Here is a 22420-nt window from a genome sequence, read left to right as displayed (position 1 = left end):
ATTTTTCTCACAGTGCAGCCAGTGCAGTATTTCGACTTTGTAATAGCAGTGTCAGGATTGAGAATAACAAAGAAGTTAAATGCAGCTATTTCCTTGATGAGTTCTGAATGCTCATGGTGCATGTGAATACCATTTTCACATTTTTCCTGCCAGCTTAAGAGTGTTATTCCTGTTAATAGGAAAACTGTCAAACAGTTTTTTACTTCAGTGACTAGAGGTTCAGGCATTAAATATTGCAAAATACAGAATCTTACAGTAAGTATTACTGGACTGTTACTGCACAGATAGCAGCCAGCAGTCCTAGGAGTTACTACTACTATTAGAGGCTCTAACCCACTACACTTGGATGGACGGACCAGTGACCATGTGAGTACACTTCTTTGCTTCAGAGTCATACATGTGACTGAAACAGCTTCCAGCAGCGGTTCAAACTAACAGGTCTGGCCCTATCCAGAAGCAGATGTGAAACAGCCAAGATGTTTCAGCAATGTTTTTTCTGACTAGTGGCTTAGCACAACAGGCAAAGATAAAAATCACTAGGCATTAAAAAATTCTAAGCTCCACAGGTGGGCATTTCTGAAGACTGGGGTTGATTACAAAGGAAATGTCAATGAAGATTTAGTAGGTGACAGTGAGTCTCAATAATTTAAAATGAAGTTGAAAGCCATTCAAAATTAGCTGGCATTGCTTCAATGAAAGAAGCCATTTCGTGTATGTTTGCCAGCTGGTGGTCCAGCCAGAAACTCAGATAGGACAGGAAGAATACATCACAAAGCATTTCTATGAAAATATATATTGCCGTTAACTTAGCAGTCAAGCAAAAAATTACAGAAGTTTTTGCAAAACAGTCTTACGTTTTGCTTTCCCACTCAAATGGTAGCTACATACAGCATGCATTAATCTGCATTAACAGTATAGAAATCAGCTTAATATTTGATTAAGCTTTCTTTATTATATCTACAGGACTTTAACTATAAAAACACGATGTATATGATTAGCATTTTAAATCGCTGCACAGTTTTTCCTCCATGTGAGCTGACAGTTTCTGCCTAACCTGGAGTAAACCGAAGCTACTGCAGGAAAGCCAGGTTTCTCGCCACACAGTAATGCAAGACCATCATTGCACACTGCTCACCACAGCAATTTTGTAGGTAGTTAGCAGACTTCCTGCTATTATCACTTGTTCACTACTCTAAGAAAACATTAAAAGAATTTCAGTGATCACTGCAGTAAACTAGAATTATTAGAGAACACTTGAGAGAAATCCTGCTTTTTCCACATAAAGGGTCCTTACCAGTAAACGGATGCAGCAAATTGATATTATAATCCATAGGATCCCTGTATGGTGGTTAATAGCTGGAACCAGCGAGTAGCTGTTCTTGTCCAAAGGACATAAAGCAGCAGTACAGCCACACCATAACAGAACCTCTCCCCATGGTGTGCGTGTGCGCACGTGTGTGTGTCTGAGGTTTCAAACAGCATCATCAGTAAGGGCCAAAGTTTTTAAGGACCTGGGCAAAAATCATGACTCAAAGCTGAGAAACCTAAACAACATACTGCACCTCTTCCACTAAACAGGAAGTTTCAAAAGACAAATGTCTTACAGAAAGAAAGCAAAACCTAACTGCTGCGTAACAGTTGTCTACACAACTGAACCTACAGCAGTACCACACTTCCCACCATCCCTTGGGCAAGCACTCAGAAACCTGCACCATGCCTTTGGCTAACTGGTTCCTCTGAAGTTTTTTCTTCCATTTAAAAATACAAAAACTAGAAAGATAACCTCACCCATAAGACTACTCTCTGAACATGAGGCTTAAGTGCTACACGGTAAGCCTTTTTAAAAGCTACAGATTTTATTGCAAGCCACCAGCTAATTCCCAAATACAATTGTTTGTCTTAGTCAAAATTTAGTTACAAGACCAGGCCTCAAACCTCAGTATTTGACCATATATTTCAATTTTCACATACGATACAAACGTCAGAGGCAAGTAATTATCTCAGTTGCTACAAATAAAACATTACACTTCTGTTACAGCCATTCTAAGTAAATCATCTGAGCTTTTCACTTGGGAACAGAGGTAAAATTCTTCACACATTAACAAAGCTGCCAGTCCCTTTTTCAGGAGAAAAGGAACACTTCCAGAATTTTGCTACCTGAGAACTGCTGATGATCACTGATGTCTATATTTGTGATGTCTATATTATTTGTGAGCCTGGGTTGTATAATCAGGATACTGAGATTACAAAAAGCAACAAATCTAAAGAACAAAATGTAATAAAAACTAAAACGTAAGGCTTATAGGTCAATAGATGCCTTATCTCTATAGTCATGTGATATCTGAAGTATGTTTGATTTTCATAAGAGACTGGAAACAAAATCATGCTGGAGTTCTACATCAAAAAAACATTGGAGTATGTAAGGCAGTTTCCACAGAAATACTAGTTCTGTGTGCTTGTGTAAGCAAAGATAGTTTAAAGAAGCAGTCAGCATCTATATTGAGTTACCTTCTAATAGGAAGACTGCTTGTTTTCGAAAAATCTTCACCAGAGTATCATCCAATTCAATTTCCTGTAGCTTAGAAATGAGCTGCTCCTCATTTCGACAAACCTTCTCTTGTGCATACAAGCCATCTGGCATTATTCGTTGCTGTCCCAGCCCTATCAATGCTACTTCCACAGCCAGCATTAAATAAGATTCCCCTTCTTCCAAAAACTTGTGTGCAGGCAGGTGCTGGTACTCCAGAGATTTGCATTGCCCCATGTGCTCTGTAAGGAGTGACACAGAAAGAACACCACATCAGCAAATCACTCTAACCAATAATCTGCCTACAATGCCACATTTACAAATGCTTCCTCTGTCAGTATTCATTTTTAAAAATTATTTTAATTACTAATGCAATGTCAAGATCCAATGATCCAATCTAAAATATCCCATCCAATTCCACATGACAGAAATACACAAAACAATTAGGTTTTAAATAACACACTCGTAAAAAATTTTCATTTTCAAACTGCACAATTTAGAGAAAGGAGTTTTTCCAGCTTTGTGTCAGTAAGGCCAAAATCAGAAGATCAATTTTTTTTTTCCGCACCCATTTCTGTATCTTGCCTTGATGTGCAAGAGGTGCTTATACACCTGCATAGATTTTGGTTGATGCTATTACAACAGGCCTGGAAACCCCACAACTTTAGTGTTTGCTAGCACTCTTTTTAGACTTTTTTATTTTTCATATTTGTATTTATGACAAAAATGTATATTGTTAACACTAGAAGTCCTACTTTAAATTATGGATTAAATTCCATACAGACCAAGCCAGTAATTACTTTAAAGAGTAGTACTACTTCCTTTGGCACTTTACAGGCATGACAAAACACTATTCCAACCTGCAGTAGTTTACAGTCTAATTTGGGAACAAAGAGTTACAGTGGACAGATGTAAGCAGATGGACAACTGTAGCAAAAGAGAAGCCTGAAAGCATTTGGTAGATTGCATATGTGTGTGTAGGAAGAAGTTACTTTTCAACACACATTGTTTTTATTTCAAAGGGCTGTTTTATTTCTAACAACTGCAAAGAATCTGATTTCCAATTTCTTTTAATTGAAAGTTCTTCCAGAATTGTTGGATATGGGATTAGAAATTTATTGAAGAATATCTAATTAAATAAAACGAGTTTTGAGGTAAAGCCCTAAGAAGATTGTGGATGTGCATCATAAGAGCTGCCGGTAGCAGAGGGACGAATCCAGTTTCTGTCCACACAAGTGGTGATAAGAAGCTACCGCAGAGGTAGAAAGAGACTGAGAATAAGGAATCAATCAGTTAAGCTCCTGAGAAGCAAATACCAAAATTACAATGGGCATACATAGCCTACCCTAAATCTTGCATTTATACTGCAACACTATTTTCAGATAATTTATAGAACATATATGTTATCAATTTTAAGTGTTTTGTCATCTATTTGAAATATTACATACTAGCTAAGAATTCCAGTAATATCCTAGGCTGCATTAGAAGTATTGCCAGCAGGTCAAGGGAGGTGATCCTTTCCCTCTGCTCAGCACTGGTGAGCCCACACCTGAAGTGCCATGTCCAGCTGTGGGCTCCCCAGTACATGGACAAACTGGAGCAGATCCAGTGCAGGGCCATGAAGAAGATTAAAGGACTGCAGCAGCTCTCAAAATGAGAGTGAGACAGGTGGGAATATTTAGCCTGGAAAAGAGATGGCTCAGGAGGATCTTACCAAAATGTATAAATATCTGATGAGAGAATGTAAAGAAGACAGTGCCAGACTCTTCTCAGTGGTATCCTGTGACAGGACAAGAGGCAATGGGCACAAACTGAAACACAGGAAATTCCATCTGAGCATAAGAAAACAATTTTTTACTGTGAGGGTGGCTGAACACTGTAAGAGGTTGTCCAGAGAGGATATCCAGTGTTCATTCCTGGAGTTATTCAAAGCCCACTGGACACAGTCCTGGGCAACTTGCTCTAGGTGACCCTGCTCTGAGGACAGCAGGTAGACTAAATGATCTCCAGAGGTGCCTTCCAACCTCAATTCTGTGATTTCCTGTAATTTCTCAGAAAGAGGATATACCAATATATGTGGAGAGGGCTGCTGCTATAAAGTCTTGTTTATTTTTATTTCAAGTGTGAAATACAGAATTGTCTTTATGAATGAGTTAACTGGCAATTTTTTAAGTGCTTTCATATTTTACTTAAAATATCTTTTGTTACTTGTGTTTTCTTAAGGAATGCAAATGTGAGTTCTTATACTACAAAAACACTGGCTTTGAAGCCGATTCAGAAAGGCAAGATAGAAAAATGCCTCTAGTAAATGCAGACATACAGAAGATTGCTCCCTTTGCCTGGCCTTACCCGTGAAGTCTGAGAATCCATGGAAGCTTTCATCATCCACCCTGCAGGCTTCCATCAGACTACTGAAGAGTGTGCCAATGGGGTCCAACGGGTGTCCCACCCAACCTTCAAGATTCGTTATTGAGGTTACTCCTCTGTGGAGCAGTTCTGTGAGAGCAAAAAGGGAGGGAGGAGAGAAGGAAAGAGAGCACATGTTAGACCCTCAAAACAATTATAAAAGTAAAACTGATTTAAAGTATCTCTGTACAAAATTGAAAGTACTTCCAGTAGCTTCTACTTAGAAGGAGAAATTAGTTATCTTTCAGGGTGAATTCATGGCCGTTTGTGAATACATTAAAAGAGGAAAAAAGAAAAAGAAGGACAAACAGCATTTTGAGCACTACTGAAGTCTATTTTGGGTCAAAAATTTCAACTGCAGTGTCTTTTGAAATCTCTTACTTGATAATAGTAACTCTTCCAAAAATGTCTGCTGAAAAATTAGAGCAAAGACTTTTTTTGGTAAAATATTCACAACCATTTCCTCACTCAAAAATACATAGTACCCCTTTTACATTTTAAGTTAATATGATAGCACTGAAATAAATCATAGAATCATAAATGAAAATATTCTAAAATATGTTCCATTTTCATAAATAACATATGAGCTTATCTTGCATCTAAATATTTATTGAAGTAACAAACTCAGAATGACAGGTACTTCAAAAAAAGAATGAAATGTTTAAATGAGGTATACAAGACCCTTCAAGTGGACCAAGTGCACGTTTTGTCATTCAAAAATTTCAGTCAAAGACTTTCATGGATACTTTGTTTTGTAGCCCTTGTCCATTCAGTTAGAGTATGAAAAAAACTGTTTACCACAGTGAACCGAAGGAAAAGTGGTTGTGCTAACATGTCAGAGATTGCTCAAATCCCTTCAATAGCTCCCCTTTGACTCCAACTCCCAACTTTTTTCCTGCTAGACACATACACGCGACTGAACTATGAGAGATCAGATGCATTACGGGTGACCATTAAAAAACTCTATACAAGCTGTTATGGATGCTCTGTTTCTCTGCCTGTTACACGCTAAGTTGTACCTGCCTCCCCTCTCTCTAGTTCACAAAGTGCCATCTTTCTGAGTAACCATATGTATTATTACAGAGCTTTAAAATCCTGCTTCTTGACTATTTAAATGTGTAGGGCTACAAAATAAAACACAGCCACACTGCTGAACTGTGTGTTCTGGAGGGTGGAGTTTTTTAAAAGAATTCACCGATATGTAATATGAAGAACAAACAAGTAAATCATTGTCTTACTAACAAATAGCATGTACTAAAAACAACAGGCAGAAGGCAAGTAATATTAACAAAAAGGATTAATCACACTGACTTCTTACTGACTTACTTATGTTCTGTTTAATCTACTGTGCCTACTTATGAGCTTCCTTCCTGTCATGTCAAAGACTTCAGTACTCCAGTAACACACACATTTAACATTAAATCAAGCAAGCGGTTCCACGGACGTCAGATCAGTCACATGAATAAAAGCTAAGCAGAAGCATGTGTTGTTTGCTGAACTAAAACTTAAAGATAGGCTGTAGCTGCAGAATTCATCTGCTTATAGAGAGGATTAGCACATTTTGTGATATTAAAAAGTTGGTTTTTTTTTTTAATTTCACATGTAAGAGGAAAAAAATTTAAAAGCAGTGAGTGACAACATAGAAGCAAACTTCTTTGTTTTGGGGTAGGATGGATCACATCTCATAGACTGTTTTTTACGTTTAATAGCATAACATTAGTTGACAGCTATAGAAACTGCTGTCAGGAAACTGACAGGGGAAGGAACTTAGTAAAAGTACCGAACATCCAGACACTGCATTACCAACTGGGAATGAAAAGGAGCAGTATTATGACCAGTGCACTTGCAGCAGACCCTTCACATCTGTCAGAGGTACACACACATACACACTGACATAATTAGTCCCTTCCCATCTTATCTCTCTAGTCTGAGAATCTAGAAAAGCTGCAAAGCTTTTAAGGGAAAACTTGTTAAGCGAAGATACATTAAATGATAAAAAGACTTAGCAAGTTATCCTAAGTAGCAACACAAAATACTTCTAAGTTTTGTTTTGTCTTGTTTTTGTTTCAAAAAAACATCTGCACACACACTTGAAAAATTTACACATATGACTTCACACTGGTATTTTTGCCTACAATGCATGAGGATACACATAGTTAAGAGTAGCAACAAAGATCTAAAATAAAATTTGAATCAAGGGATTCTTGTAGCAGCTGAGAAAGTAGTTCCAGTTTTTCCACGTGCATTCTTAAACCACAAAGCCATTCCATTCTTCCATTGCCCCTTCAAACTAACAACAGGGTTCAGTGTGGGATTATTTTGGGTAGCACGGATCACATGGCATAGAAACTGTATCTGACGGAGAATGGTCTTTCAAAAAAAAAAAAAAAAACCACCACCAAAAAAAACCAAAACACACCCAAGACTAGTGCTCAGAGGAATATCACAGAACCACAGAACATTTTTTAAAAAAACAACACAGTGTTTCAAAAACCAAGGAAAAAAGCAATCCACCTTTATGAAGAAACACTAACATTTTAAGCATGGTACGAGACCCTTAGAACAAATGGCCAAATTTTATTAATTTGATGGATTTCTGTAATGCAGACTTTGCATCATTGTTACTCTCAATGTCAACCTTAGGCTTCCACCTCAGAAATATATAGTTCGGCTAAATTATACATCAGAGAAAAAAAAAAATAAACACCTGATGTGCCAAAAGTAAAGCTCTAATTAAAAGCCTGTAAATTACACAGGGTATTTTCACTGTGTAACCAAAAACCCTGATTTGGATAAAGGCCCCATCATGCCAGACATATCGCAGAGGGCAGAACAGAGCCCTTGCCCTGCACAGCTCACAACGCAGCTTATAGAAAACATCCGACATCCAGAATATGATTTTACAACCATGATCATTTGGGTCAAAGAGCTAAAGTCACCTCTTCTGCTTCAGTTTCAAAACCAGTTTTCTCATGCAAAGCTCCAGTATGTTGTCACTGTCACCTCTGCACATCCTTTGCCTTTCTCTCTTCCCCACATTTACCTTTCTTCTGAGCTCGGAACATTTCCAGCTGTTTGTGCTGCTGCCTTCTTAGTGTATTAACAATAGCTATTGCTAGCCTCAGTGCTTCTCGTGGGTATCCATGAGACCGTAATGCGTCCACCCTCGCACAGGCTGTAGGAACGTGTTCTAAAATGGAGAAAATAATTCAGGAATAGCAATGCTTCCATGTCTGCAATGGCTTGGTTTGCTAGATTACTCAAAAGGGCTTTCTTGTTTGTTTTGTTTTTTTTTTTTTGGTTTTTAAAACTATGCAAGAGAGACTTAAAGGACTACTTCTGAGCCAGCATTTCAAGGAAGCCTCTGTTCTTTTTTGCCAGGCTTCTCATTCATCTCCCCACCACCCGCCCCCCAAAATAATGCCATAGAAAATGAACAAAGCAGCAAGTCATGGAAACGTCTTTCCGGTTTAGCCACTTACCATGCCAGAGGGGCCACCCATGAGAGTCAAAGAGTGAGTTTTCAGTGTCGTCATGGTAACAGTAGTTGGTGTATAGGTCACTGCTGATAATATGCTGTAAGTGGCTGTCCTGCCAGTGCAGATCACACGCCTCAATGGCTCGAGTGAACACCGTCCGATGTGGCCTGTTCGATGAATCTGTCATTTTCACAAGTTCAGAAGGCTGCATTAGCTTTTACTCATTTGTATGTGAATCAGTCATTCACAGTATTATCTTCTGCCTGTTCACCAACCCCCAACCAATGGCAGCCTGTCTTGCCGCACTCTGCACCAAGCCGCCCGCAGATGACATTTCACATCCTATTATTACCCAACAGCTCAGAGAAAGTGTGTGCGGTTCACTTTGCATTCAGAGAGATCTACAAACCAGCACAGCTGATGCTAAACAGGACTTTGTAGAGGAAACAGCTAGAGATGAAGGATTCAACATTCAACAGCACACAAAGAATTCCCCTAAAAACAGACTAGAAAGTATATATGGCACAGAACTACTTAAACATTCCCAGCTTCTTTCATTCTCAGACCCGGAGCTGTCAGAACAAGGGACGGATAAAGATCACATGAAAGATTTTTAGTTCTCTGAAAAGCGACATTAACTTTGAGCACCTGTATGATTTTTTACATCATAAACACATACAAATGGTGTAAAGAAAGTGAAGTACTGAGGCCATGGGACTGACATAATCCTTACTGGACATCTTCCTATGGCAACATCATTCTTTCAACATGGCACTACATCTACGAACACTGAGATGTCATTTCAGAGTTACTACTAGCCTGCCCAGGCTGAACTGATCATGAGATATAGAAAGCAAACCACCTCTGTAAGGAGTTGTATGTCAAATGAACTTCTGTCCCCAGCTAGCTGAGAGATTTAAAAATGAACCAAGTCTATTCCCTTCAGAGGTAATCTTCCAAGAAAAAGAAACAAGTAAAAACCCATAAAAGTCCAAATCTGCCACCTCCCAAGCATTTAATTTCAACTTTATCAGAATTACATGAAATACATATCAAAATATTGAGGGGTTTGAGGAATACGAGGGTTTTTTCCCAGGTAAGTATCCTGTTACTAGCAAAGGAGTCATCTTTGCTTAAAGAGGACTGGATAAGGCTTCTGTCAGATCTGATAACCACATTTTAGATTAGAAAGCATGATACTCAGTAAGAAGAGACACCTCCTCCAAGGCAGCAGTGTTGCCTCTGCACCCTCCCCATATCTGGCAATGCAGACTGCACATACAGAGCATATCCCACAGATAGTTGCTTTAGGTTCTCACACACTCAAGTTTAATGCAGTTGCAACAGATCTCTCTTTAAATACGTGACCAAAGGCTTCATAACTGTAAACAAAATAAAAACCCCAACACCAGAAGGAATGCAAGACTACAGTCAAGCAAAGAAACAACAAGCTTTTACATGACATACCTCAAGGACATCCAATTTTCATGCAATATGTATTCAGAAGGACCAAATAAAAAGTTAGAAGACCTAACTAAACACAAATTCTTGCTTTGAAAACATTGCAGCCCCATCACAAAAAAAACCCCACCTATTTATCCTTTCTGCAAGGATAGTATTAGTGAAAATAATTTTGTCTGGTCAATCCTCAACAAGAAAGTTACTTGTCCCAGGAAAGAGTGTTGAGTTCTGCAAGGCTAGAGTATATAAGATAGAGGTTATATTATATGTTGCAGTCAGTGCATATGTTTAGGCTCACCTTGGTTAGCATTTGCACCCTGAGGCAAAGCATTGGTTAAATTGGGCAGCTCGTTTCCATGGTTTCCATCTTCCCAGGGACAAACATCCACACTGTTCCATTTTTTCAGCTGTTTTAGCCAACTGGCCTTCTGCTCCAACTTGCAGTGGGGATTTAAGACTATACACATCCACAGAGCACCTGATTTTAAAAAAATTGCTAAATTATGTTTTCTATTAAAAATGCAGCAGCCAATGTCTAATTGCAAGCTTCTATACTGTAACACTTTTTCTCCCCTCAAAGGCTACACTGCTTGCTTCCCAGGTACGCCTAATATCAGGCAGACTGAATTCCTGACGCAGGATCTCAGAGCTGGCGTGGCGCTTCTGAAGCAGTTGGAAGATGGTACCAAGCCAACCATCTCAATTAAAAGGCATTAAGAAGCCTTTTGTATTAGAAAATTCAGAGTTCTCAATGTATGGCTCATCAGACAGGAACATAAGTCAAAAGCAAACAAGAATGCACACAATCTTACAGCAGGAAATTACCCAAGTTTTTCTTCTAATTTTTGTACCAGAAGCAAACGTTGTTTCCTACGAACAAGAACTATGTATCTTCCAGCTTCACACTACAGAAACCAAAGAAGGGCATTTGTAAGATACGTATTTTGTAAACATATACTTCAACACTCAGGACCCAGTAAAAGTACTGCTGATCATATAACTCATTTCCAAACACATCTGGGTCTCAGAGATCAAATAAACACTGGTTTTGTTCAGTCTAATAGGAATAAGATACTTTAACTGCAATTACTTCAGTAATTTGGTTATACTAGAAAATTCGATTTACATTTTCTGTTTATGGAGCTTGAAGGGAAAGCTAATTTGTGCTGATATTTCACACATACCATCACTTTAGAACCTGCTCCCTAAGACTACATAGCAGAGCAGGCATAAACACATCAGGGTCTCTAGCAACAATTTTAAAATGGACAGATTTTTCTCTAAATCAGCTGTCTCTTCATCAGCGTGAACCTTCGCAGAAGCACGAAGACATCCGAAAGTAGTTTAGCAACAGTTCATTTGCTCATTAAGCATGTGCCTTATAAGTTACAGGAAATCTAGAGAATATGTTTAAACTACGCAATCTTCATGACAGGCTGAAAAAAATGCAGCTGGTTCTTCTACGATAATAAAATTCTCACATTCAAGTATTATTTTGCTAACTAAGAATGTAAAATATACCCAGAGCACAGGCAATCACATTACATTCATTCCTAATGTAGCTCGACATGTCAGTATGCCACGGCACAGGAGCCAGTGGAAATACAGCTTGATCCTTAAGGTTGCAAATCCCCTGCTATTCAGATCAACATAGAACGGAGGAGTAATATCAAAGAAATCTCAAACTACCACAAAATATGATACAGTACAGTGCAGAACACCAGAGAGACAGTACGTTACTGCAGATTATTACTGCACAGTAGTTAAATACAGTATAGCAAGTTGTTTTGGTTGTTTTTTTCATGTCTGAAATTTGCCATAGGAGTGAATAATGCCAATACTATTTTTAAAAATTTCTTTTAAAATAAAATCATATTACTTTCTTTAGACATGCTTGTCAACACGCTTCACTCCCCAGAGCCAAATTACAACTGCTTCTTATTATTAAACATTAGTGCAATCAGCACTGCCCAAAACAGAACGACTACATTTCTTGCAATCTGCAAAGTAAAACAAAAGATGGGGGATATTGGAAAGCCTTGGAGAACACCTAACTTGGGCACGCTTATTTATTTGCAAAATCAAGCATCACTTGAGGGCACTGAGGAGACACTGTACCTCTCAGCATCTAAAAAAAAAAACCCAATTTAATACTTTGTAACCAGATTCCCAGTGTTCCCAGACTGAAGCAGAAGTGAAGTGGAATACCTTAAGCACCTTCGGTCAGTATGTCAATCATCCAAACAAGGTGGAACATACACTACTAATGACACCACACCCCTACAAAATGAGTAGTCTTTTTTTCCACGTCTCAGAAACACCACTAGGCACTTGCCCTCTACAGAAGCTCCACTACAGGTGCAGTACATCTAAGCAGCAGGAGAGGCAAGAGATATCCCAAAGTACCAAAATCCTTTGAAAATTTCTTTGGTTTAAAAGAGGGAAACTAGGCAGAGATTGTCTCAGAAACCCAGGCTATTTTTATGCAAATGAAGCACAAGAAGTGTATTTCTAATAAACCCCACACAAACCACTTAAATTTCAATAGAGTCCAACTGCACCCTGCTCCTGGTGACTTCAGGGTGAGACGCATGCACATCTGAGATCTCCCCGAGCTTTCACAGCCCGATTCCCTGCAGGAAGAGGAGTGTGAGACAAAACTCCCCCACGAGAAGAGAACAGAAAGAGCCTCAGGCTCAGCTCCTGTAGTGCTACAAAGGCTACCATCTGGGAGAAGGATGCATAATGCCAATGACCCCACAGTCTTCAGCCTATTTGGGTTTCTAGGTTTTTTGGCTTGCGTTTTTTGTGTGTGATTTTTTTTCCTTCCCCTCCAGCATGTGTGCATTTGCCTGTATTCGTATTTCTTCCCCCTCCCCTGGCATCTGCCTCATTCTAGCTCTTTCAATTCACTGGTTCCTGTCCTGCTCCTAGCACTGAAAAGTCTCAGGAAAATGTCCACTTGTGCCCAGATTTTTATCACATGCCAACTGGAAGAAGCCTGGATTTCACTCTGATGCTGCTCAGTGGAAGCGCCCCGAGTTGGTACTTAAATGTCATCACCAACCTGAAGGCTTACACTGGCCCGAAAGAGGAGTTTCTCTATTTTCTGCCTAATGGCTCCTATATGGGGAAACTGCTGATCACATTTACCCCTTACTACAGGTAAGGCTTATGGAAAAGAGAAGGGCAGCTACTTGCAATTTGTGGGGAAGGTATCCAAATCCGTTTCCAGTGACTTCAGCTTGGAAACTGCTGTTGGCAGTCTATACTCAAAAAGAAGTTTCCCGAAACATATTCCTGGCATTCTCAAGTTTACCTGTTTGACTAGATTTAATGATGTCACTAGTGTCATCTGCAAGATGAACAAATGTCTCATTAAATAAAAAAAAAAAACAACCCTCCAGGAAATGTGTTTGTGTTTACATACTGTTTTTCTAATACAGCTCACTCTCTTCTTCTGTCTCCCTTTCCCCAGGCATCAGGTATCTTCTCATATAGGTTCTCAGTAGGCTGACACATCTTCCCCCCTACCCCTAAACTGCACACTACTAAATCAAAAGTAAAGTTCTGACTTGGATCCCTTGACTGTGACCTACGTCTTTCCAAGACAAAACTCCTCACAGCACAGTGGCAAAACGATTACCAACTAATATGCAAAAAAATTTCCCCGAGAAGATAATTGGAAAAGAAGACATGCTGTGACTGCAATTTGGTATTAATTTCACAAGGGAATTAATATTAGAACTGCCACACTGCAGTGAGGAATTGTCTATTTTGATTCAACACTAATCCTCTTGACCTGGAAAAAGTCAGCTTTGCCAAACAGACCTTTGGTTCCTACTGCCCTCCTTTTGAAAATGCATGGTTGTCATTCATCTTTAGCACGCCTCACACCACAAAAAACCCCACAGGTTACATTACTGCTTTACACAATCATGCCTTCCTTATACACACAGGGGAACATCAGTACTTTTGTTTCTCAGTAGACATCCAATACTTACGAATTCATGGGGGAGAAAGGGACAGCATGCCTTTACATTGATTAGGATTTAAACATGCAAATTGAAAAACATTAAGAAGCATTCAGTCCTTGTAAAGTAAGTGTTGTAGTAACTACACATTCTGTGTATCGATGTATTCATGAAGCCAACAGGAAGTCCAAGGAATGTACACAGACTTTCCTGAGAGACCATTGCTTGGTTTTCATAAATCTCATTATGTTTTACTTTTGCTGTAGTAAATGGGAAGGCGGTGATGGAAACAGTTTTAGCAGGCGGCTAGGACACTGACTGTGACTGAAGATCCAGTGTACAATTCTGTGATTGTTTTGATTGCAGTCTTCCCAAGAAATCTGCTCTTCCTAGAAATATTATGCTGCCTTGACAGGACTGCTGTGTAGCTAAGCTTGGGTCAGCACTTCTTCATTTATAATATCAGTGTAATCAATGGCTGAGACTTGGCACTTGCTTTGGATTTTTACATTTAATATACTTAGGATCAATTCATTCATTTGCAAAATTGAAAATGCAAAAAAGACACACATCTACTGTGACATGTCTTCACCCTTCCCATTAATGCACAACTCTTTCTTAAAAAATAAAAACTCATAACCTACTAGGTTAGTAGTGTTTGATCATTTCAAAGAAAATGGAGCCAGGTAATCAAGATCATTCCCTTTGCGTAACAGAGAAATCAGCTTCAGCACTTGCTGCACACTTGCCACTTGAGCCTAATCAATTCTATTATAAAAACATTGCTTTCCAGCATTTGAAGTGTCAGAATAGAAACAATACTAGGAGACAGAACCTATGACTCCTTTAAAGTAGAAGTGTGAGCAAAAGATTTTTGGAGTGGTTTACATCTGTTTTTTAAAATACATACGCACTTTCACTGGGACAGCCGCTTGGAAACCTCAAAGAAGGTAGTGTATGGTATTTATGGTTTCTCAATGAAAAGGACAAGCACCCTCACAATGACTGGCAAAGCCACCTCCCTCCTCCAGGCATGGAGAGATCTCCATTAGGACAAAGCATAATCAGAAGTCCCACTGGAGAATGCTCCAGTTAAACAGTTGCTTCTACAGAACAGCAGAGATAGGCAAGGCAATTCAGTGCTGTTGTCTCCTTGATAAGAAACCAAAGGAAAAGTACTCTCAGCATTCAGTTGGATTCAAGTTGCAATTTTATTCATAAAAACAATTCCTTAATGCATTCCAGTTTCTCTGTGCAGCCCTCAGAAAAAAAACATGCTTTCGATGGGTGCTGTTTCTTGCAGAAGAGCATGTTTCATTTTGCTCTAATTCATTCTATTACTGAATTAAACTTTGATGTATTGGTCTTGACAAGTGCGTCATGCTGATTGTATTGTGTATGATAGTATAATCACTCCGCATGCATTTCACACTAGCTGGCTGATTAATGCAATAGATTACCTGCAGCACTGATAGCAAGAGGGAATCATTGCCCTTCTGCACACCAAACTCTAAACGTGCATTAGAAGGAGTAGAAGTGTAACCCAGGGACAAAAAAAATGCCTAATTCCTTAAGTTTCCTTTATCTCTTGCTGCATACTGCTGCTCCAAGGGTTAAAGGCATACACGTATTTGGCTGAAACAAAATGACTATTTACATATTGAGATTCTATTCTAAGCTATCATTACCTACATGTCCTGATCTCTACATGTCAAGTAATAAAAACTCCTGCTCTCGTCTTTCTACAGTACTTTTCAACTTTTAGCACAATGGAAAAAAGGAACTAACCAAGTATTACTGTCATTTTGCATAAGCCCTTTCTTCTGGATTATGCCCTTCTGAGCTTGTTTTAAAAACTCCTGCAACTCTGCAGACATTCTGTCATTTGAACAAAGAGTTTATTTTACAACAAACAACTGCTCGAAAGGTGCAGGTTACAGTATCATAGCCTAAGACTACAATCTCCCTAAGAAAGCACTTCGGATATGTCACATCTCCATTAGATGTCCCTCTATACACCTACAGCACCCTATATTCTGCAGCAAGGTATAAGCTATTACTCTACAAAGCTGGAGGAAAGTATAAAGCCCCTGCAAATGAATCTCACTGATTAAATTCCCTGATATTCACCAAACTACTCATCCATTCACACAATCAATCAATTGAAGGTAAAAGCATTGCTAATACTAGCACAAATAGTACAAAAATACTCCTTTATGAGTATCTTGATAAAATTCTTCACAATTTTAAGTAGTTCCCAATATTTACAACTAGGTAATGAACTACAACTGGTGTGCTCCTGCCCAAAACACAGATCAGATGTTTTATCAAATATTTTAACTGGTAATACACTGTCAGCAGTCACAGTCTATTTTCAAAGACTTTGACAATTTTCAGAAGAAAGATTAAAGTGACCACTAACTATAAACACATTAACCTACCTCTACTTCATTCATAATTGAGATTAATGAATTCCTCTCACAGTTCATTTTTTAGGAAGATGCAAAACTAGAAAGCTTGTTAAGTTCATCAAACAGAACAAGATATTCATAAAAGAGAGGGATTAATATAACACCCTTTAAAAAAAAAAAGCAGAGCAAGTGCAAACAATCCCTTGCAGAGTGGGAAGTTCAGAAAAAAAAAAAAGTATGATTGCCACAACTATGCTCGCAGACTGTACATAACCCAGTGTAACTGGCCAAAAAAAACCCCCATTGATTGTCTAGTCTGAATTTCTTCCTACTTTTAAGATTTCCTGAGTTAGTTTCTTCTTCCAATCCAAAACTGATTGTTGAGGTTTGGTATAAAAACAGCATATTTCAACTAAGATTTCTAATACAAGAATCTAGCATGGCTCCTAGTTACCTGGTCCACTGCCTGACTACCACAACTCAAATTTATAAGCTTATTCCCAGTTTTCTAGTTAAATTTGTCCAGCTCCAATTACAAATTTCAGCTACCCTTTGTTTGCTTGGCTGAAGTGTCTTCCCTATTATTCTTTTGGTCTATGTAGGTATCTAAATTACGAAGGATTTCCTTTGTCTTGCTTTGACAGACTGAGATTCTTGCACCTCATTTTAAACTACTGTATCAATTTTTCCGTTACCTTTCCAGTATGCATTCAAGATAGAAAACTGGAAAATATCACAAGGCTAGATTGCTGGACCACAATAAAGCTCAAAGAAGTCAGTGGAGATTCAGTAATTCCTCTCTATAAATGTATTAGGTCTCTCAAGCTCTGGTATTTACTAGAAGTGGAAAATTAAATGGCATCTTAATGTTACTAAAGTATTAAAAATATATAGTGAGAAGAAGGAAAAAAAAAACGCCAAGTACCAGCTTGGGCTCATAGTAAAACTATGCCTTTATCTTGGCAGTCACAGTTCCACAATGTTAGGGCCGCAATGAGTTTTATACCAGCTCCAATATAGAACAATTTTTTAGGACATTTATAAGTAAATCAGTTCAACAGCTTAGGAATAAAAACTTCAAAAACTGTTTTAATGTGGGTACTTCAAGAAATTTGCCTTCTGCTCTAGAAGTACTTTCTATCCAATTGAACTAAATGGAAACCCGAACTTTCTGTAGGGCATTAAAAATAAGCCATTCAAGCTATGCTTATAGACTAAAGTTAATGACTTTAGTCTACTTTTCTCGTGTCCCGCACGACATCCTTCTCTCTAGACAGACATGGATTTGATGGACGGACCACTTGGTGGATAAGGAGTTGGCTGGATGGCCGCACTCAGAGGGTGGTGGTCAACGGCTCAATGTCCATGTGGAGACCAGTCACGAGTGGGGTCCCTCAGGGGTCCGTGCTGGGCCCGGCCCTGTTCAACATCTTTGTCGGCGACATGGACAGTGGGATAGAGTGCACCCTCAGCAAGTTTGCCAATGACACCAAGTTGTGTGGTGCCATCAACACGCTGGAAGGGAGGGATGCCATCCAGAGGGACCTTGACAGGCTGGAGAGGTGGGCCCGTGCCAACCTCATGAAGTTCAACAAGGCCAAGTGCAAGGTCCTGCACCTGGGTCGTGGGAATCCCAGGCACAAACACAGGCTGGGCGGGGAATGGATTGAGAGCAGCTCTGAGGAGAAGGACTTGGGAATGCTGGTGGATGAGAAGCTTAACATGAGCAGGCAATGCACCCTCGCGCCCCAGAAGGCCAACCGCATCCTGGGCTGCATTAAGAGGAGCGTGGCCAGCAGGTCAAGGGAGGTGATTCTCCCCCTCTACTCTGCCCTGGTGAGACCCCAGTACTGTGTCCAGTTCTGGAGTCCCCAACACAAGAAGGACATGGACCAGTTGGACAAGGTCCAGAGGAGGGCCACAAAGATGGTAAGAGGGCTGGAGCACCTCTCTTATGAGGACAGGCTGAGAGAGTTGGGGCTGTTCAGCCTGGAGAAGAGGAGGCTCTGGGGAGACCTGATAGTGGTCTTCCAGTACCTCAAGGGGGCCTACAGAAAGATGGGGAGAGGCTGTTTAGTAGGGCCTGTTGCAATGGGACGAGGGGTAATGGTTTTAAAATAGAGGGAGGCAGATTTAGACTGAAAATTAGGAAAAAATTTTTTATGATGCGAGTTATAGAACACTGGAACAGGTTTCCCAGAGAGGTGGTGGAAGCCCCATCCCTGGAAACGTTCAAGGCCAGGCTGGATGAGGCTCTGAGCAACCTGATCTAGTTGGGGATGTCCCTGCTTCTTGCAGGAGGGTTGGACTAGATGACCTTTGAAGGTCCCTTCCAACTCTAACCATTCTATGATTCTATGACTTTCACCACTACTCTTCAAACCAGATAAATGCTTTTTAACCACAGGAAAGAACACTCTTTGAAAATAGCTCCCACTTACTGTCATACTCTGGCCTCATATATCCTAATTTCAAATATCATTATGGCACATGCTAGTAATGAAGAAGAAAGGAAATCATCCTCAGAGAAAGTGGATAGAACTCAGTTTTGTAGAACTGCAGCCTGGCTTCATTCACCAGGAAAAAGAAGGTGACAGCAACAACTGAGACACTCCAGGGCCATGACAGCAATTTCTTTAAGGTGTCATCCATAACTAAGGCCTCCGAACAGCAAAACTGTCTTGTGATGCTAACTCAGAAGTAGTGTTAATTCAGTGCCTCCAATAGTACAAATCATACAAATACACTGACAGATGTTAACAGCTTATACTGTGAAATAACAGATGTAACCTTAAGTGCATGAACTGAAGCCACACGTTTTGTAATTGTACAGCAATGAAAGTAAGAGAAGGATCATCAGTTAGGCAAAGACATTCTACTGGAGATGATATAGTTGAAATATGTGTAAGGCATCACCACGCCCCACAATGAAAGACCAAGGTGCAAAGCATGGTGCACCCCACCTCCTCTGAAACATGGGTCTTCCTACAACTTTCACTTCAAGGCCAGAAATGTAGTATGTGCAACTGATTTATCTAAACTTAGATATTTTAAGTTACCTTTATTCTCTATAGGTGCAGGGCACTGGTACTTTCTTCAGCTTTAATGCATAACATGATGCAATTAGAACTTGAGATATTTTTTAAAATAATGAAAAAATGGATATAAGCTTGGCACTCTAATATGAAACTTAGCCTTGGTGTACCATTTTTAAAGTATTATAAAATATGGGGAAGAGTTAATGTTTCTACTGCATAGCTAATCCTAACATGGGATTGCACGAAGTATGCAGCTCCAGAGAAATGGCATTAGAGCAGAAAAACTGTTATGAATGCTTAACTTTAGCAATTCTTTTTCATGGCAGCCCTGAAGTAGTCATCAAATCTGGCATCAGGAAAGAATTTCTCTAGGGGCATATTGGCAACAACCCTAGCTGCTTTTGTCCTTTTTCCCCCTCCACTTACGTATTAATCAGAGTAATCTGTTTAGAACAGTTGGCATGTCCCATTCATATAAGTTTGTCTCTCTAATTGCAAAGGAAAGGAAAGTCTGAGATAGAAAGATAGATGGAGAATAGCTTCATTTAGTTAAGGTCAAAAGAATCTAACTTGGTATTTTCTAGAGATGAATATAAACTTTCACCAGGAAACACCACTTCATCAGAGTGATTTCCAAATTAAAAAAGCATTATTTAACACTCAATTATTAGTTTGCTTGTGGCAAAATGGTAATTAAATCTCAGTTAATTAATTTATAATGATTCCTTGCCCAACCTCAACATTTAGAATGAAGTTTCATATGAGAAGCAAAGTGTTACTAATAAAAACTTAGGCATGATCCTTCGGAAATATGTTGTACTATTTCTCTACATGGCATGGTCTTGTAAAATGCTATTTTAGATTTAAATTTTAATATGAAATTCACTCTAATCCAGAAAGTGTTCAAAATACCAACAAATGTGAACTCCAAGTACACCATCAGGCTGCTCCAACATCTAAAAAGCAGCCCACAATGGGGCAAAACACTAGTGAAAAACTAAAACTGAGACTACTGGAACTGCTAAGGCAAAGACATGTTATTTCATTCAGGAAATACCTTTATGACAACAACTCGTTTAGTATGCACAACAAAGATGTTACCCTGGAAAGCTTTATCCCATGAACAAGGCTTGTAGAAACATTGTGAGAGGTTCCTCCATTAAAAACTTTAGATATCAACAAGTGGTTAAGGTAGAAAGGAGAAGCTTATGCCTTAAAATGTGGAGACTCCCCAGCTAGAGGTACAGAAAACCTTTTAAGTTCTCCTCAACATCACAAGAGGACCAACAGAGACCAGGATTAGCCCAATGCAAACTCAAGAGCACATTCACCAATTTTAGCCACTGCCCTGTCTTGCAAAAGCTTTTTGGACACATCCTCTTCCTGGTGACACAGCCATCATATTTTTATTCCACAAGAAACTCATCTTTGACTTAAAAAAAGCTCTCTTCCCTCTTAAACAGTTCTTAAATATAAAAGTGGAGGAAATCCACTAGACATGTTTGTTTTGAAACATGCAAATTATCTGAAGTTTCTTCACCACTAAGGCAAGCAAGAGGATACAAAGACACTGAAAATGGTAGTTCACAAAAAAAAAATCTGATCCTGTAATCTACGTGTTGACAAGCTGTTGGGCTCCATCACTCCACCAAGCAGTAGATACTTGTCTTAGATTCTTCTACTTGACTGCTTTCATCAGATTAAGCATCTGGGATTTAATTTAACAGTTCCAGCTTTATTAAGCTGTCACAAGAGCAGCCCCGCTTTGATAACAGTAGCTGCTCCAATTATGGTTTGGTTTAGGGTTGACAAGTATAATGATTCATTCGTGGCACATGAGAAGCAATAAAAGGTTGTTTTGCATTACAGCTTTAAAAATGTAGGCACTTTTTTCATTTAATTTGTCACTTAGCTTTTGCTAAGAGGACATTTAAATTGCAGTAAAAGGCAAGTGGGGCTTTTAGTTTAAATGTAATCCCCATATTTAAATGATCTGTAATGGTGCAGTGTTCGAGTTGGGAACACTATTGTTTCGCAGTGGGCCCTGATGGTGACATGTGACATTTGTATTCAGGACCTGTATTATCCATGTGGCTAAAGGGCTTCCAATTTCATTTCACAGCCAGAAGCCTGCAGAAAACACCAATTAACTCGCAGATCCCATTTGCCGACAAAACTCAGCCTCTTCTCAATGTCTGGCATCTGACAGTGCTCAACATTTAATTCCAAAGCAGAGCCTCGTAGCCATCATGATCCCTAGGCTGGGGCACAAAGTCAAATTTTCCTCTTTTTTTAAAGAAACCTTTTCACTTTTGCAAAGAACAAGCTACTTTAACCGAATTTTTAATGGATGAATATTATATATAGTAAGATTGCACAGTCCATTTTCTCCCCTCTAGACTACAAAGAAGGTTAACTGACCTTTTCTTCAAATCAGAGATCTCAGCTCAACAGGCATCAGCAGGTATTTACTGTGCAATTCTATATCCCTCCATTCTACCAATGCAATTTAATTTAAAAGGCAAACTAAGAGGCTTCAGATAATTAATCATTCTGATATACTGAAGTCTTCAATCATGGTCACTAACAGTTAAACACTTAAAAATCAGCATGTGAAATTTACCTACTAAGACACCATTTAAACAGCAGCTATGTGAAGAATTCTAACTTTGCTTTAAACTCTGGAAAGCACATTCACGTATTACAGTGGCAAATTAGAAGTGTCCACCGGTGCACCACTGAATTTGCATTTAAATTCTTCTAGTTTGAAAAGTATATAAGCAAGCTTTGACCTGTAAACTTATCTTTCCAATACTTACCTTTGGAGTCCCGTAAGTGGCACTCAGCTCAACCCATTCTTTGAGGTACAACAGGGGAATCTGCTGAGCATAATTACATTCTTCCTCCTGATCTAAAGGCTTTAAAAACAACTAGCTAGTTACGTGTAAGGCTTTTTTGTTAACTTGAGGCCTTCGAATCATAAATTGCTTACAGAATTAGGACTTTATTAGAAAATTGCTGGGTTCCTACTTAAATGTGAAGTATTTGTGGGTGTTTGGCAGGGAGTGGGGCTTTTTTGTTTGTTTGTGCATTTTATGGTGGGATTCTTTGTTTGTCTTCATGT

At 39.1% G+C, this 22420-nt stretch overlaps 1 protein-coding gene across 1 annotated transcript in view; it reads right to left on the bottom strand.

Moving 5' to 3' along the window:
• ZSWIM6 (zinc finger SWIM-type containing 6) overlaps positions 1–22420 on the bottom strand; it is a 118567-nt gene that overhangs the window by 17323 nt on the left and 78824 nt on the right. Inside the window, exons 5-9 of the mRNA XM_086770195.1 lie at positions 10172–10351; positions 8416–8592; positions 7977–8123; positions 4877–5023; positions 2509–2769 (exon numbers count right to left, since the gene is read on the bottom strand). Coding sequence (XP_086626321.1) covers positions 2509–2769; positions 4877–5023; positions 7977–8123; positions 8416–8592; positions 10172–10351 — 912 coding nt within the window. The remainder of the gene's footprint in view (positions 1–2508; positions 2770–4876; positions 5024–7976; positions 8124–8415; positions 8593–10171; positions 10352–22420) is intronic.

Source organism: Chlamydotis macqueenii, chromosome Z (genome assembly GCF_036417535.1).
Source record: "Chlamydotis macqueenii isolate bChlMac1 chromosome Z, bChlMac1.mat, whole genome shotgun sequence".
NCBI lineage: Eukaryota > Metazoa > Chordata > Aves > Otidiformes > Otididae > Chlamydotis > Chlamydotis macqueenii.
This window is presented reverse-complemented; position numbering and strand designations above follow the sequence as displayed.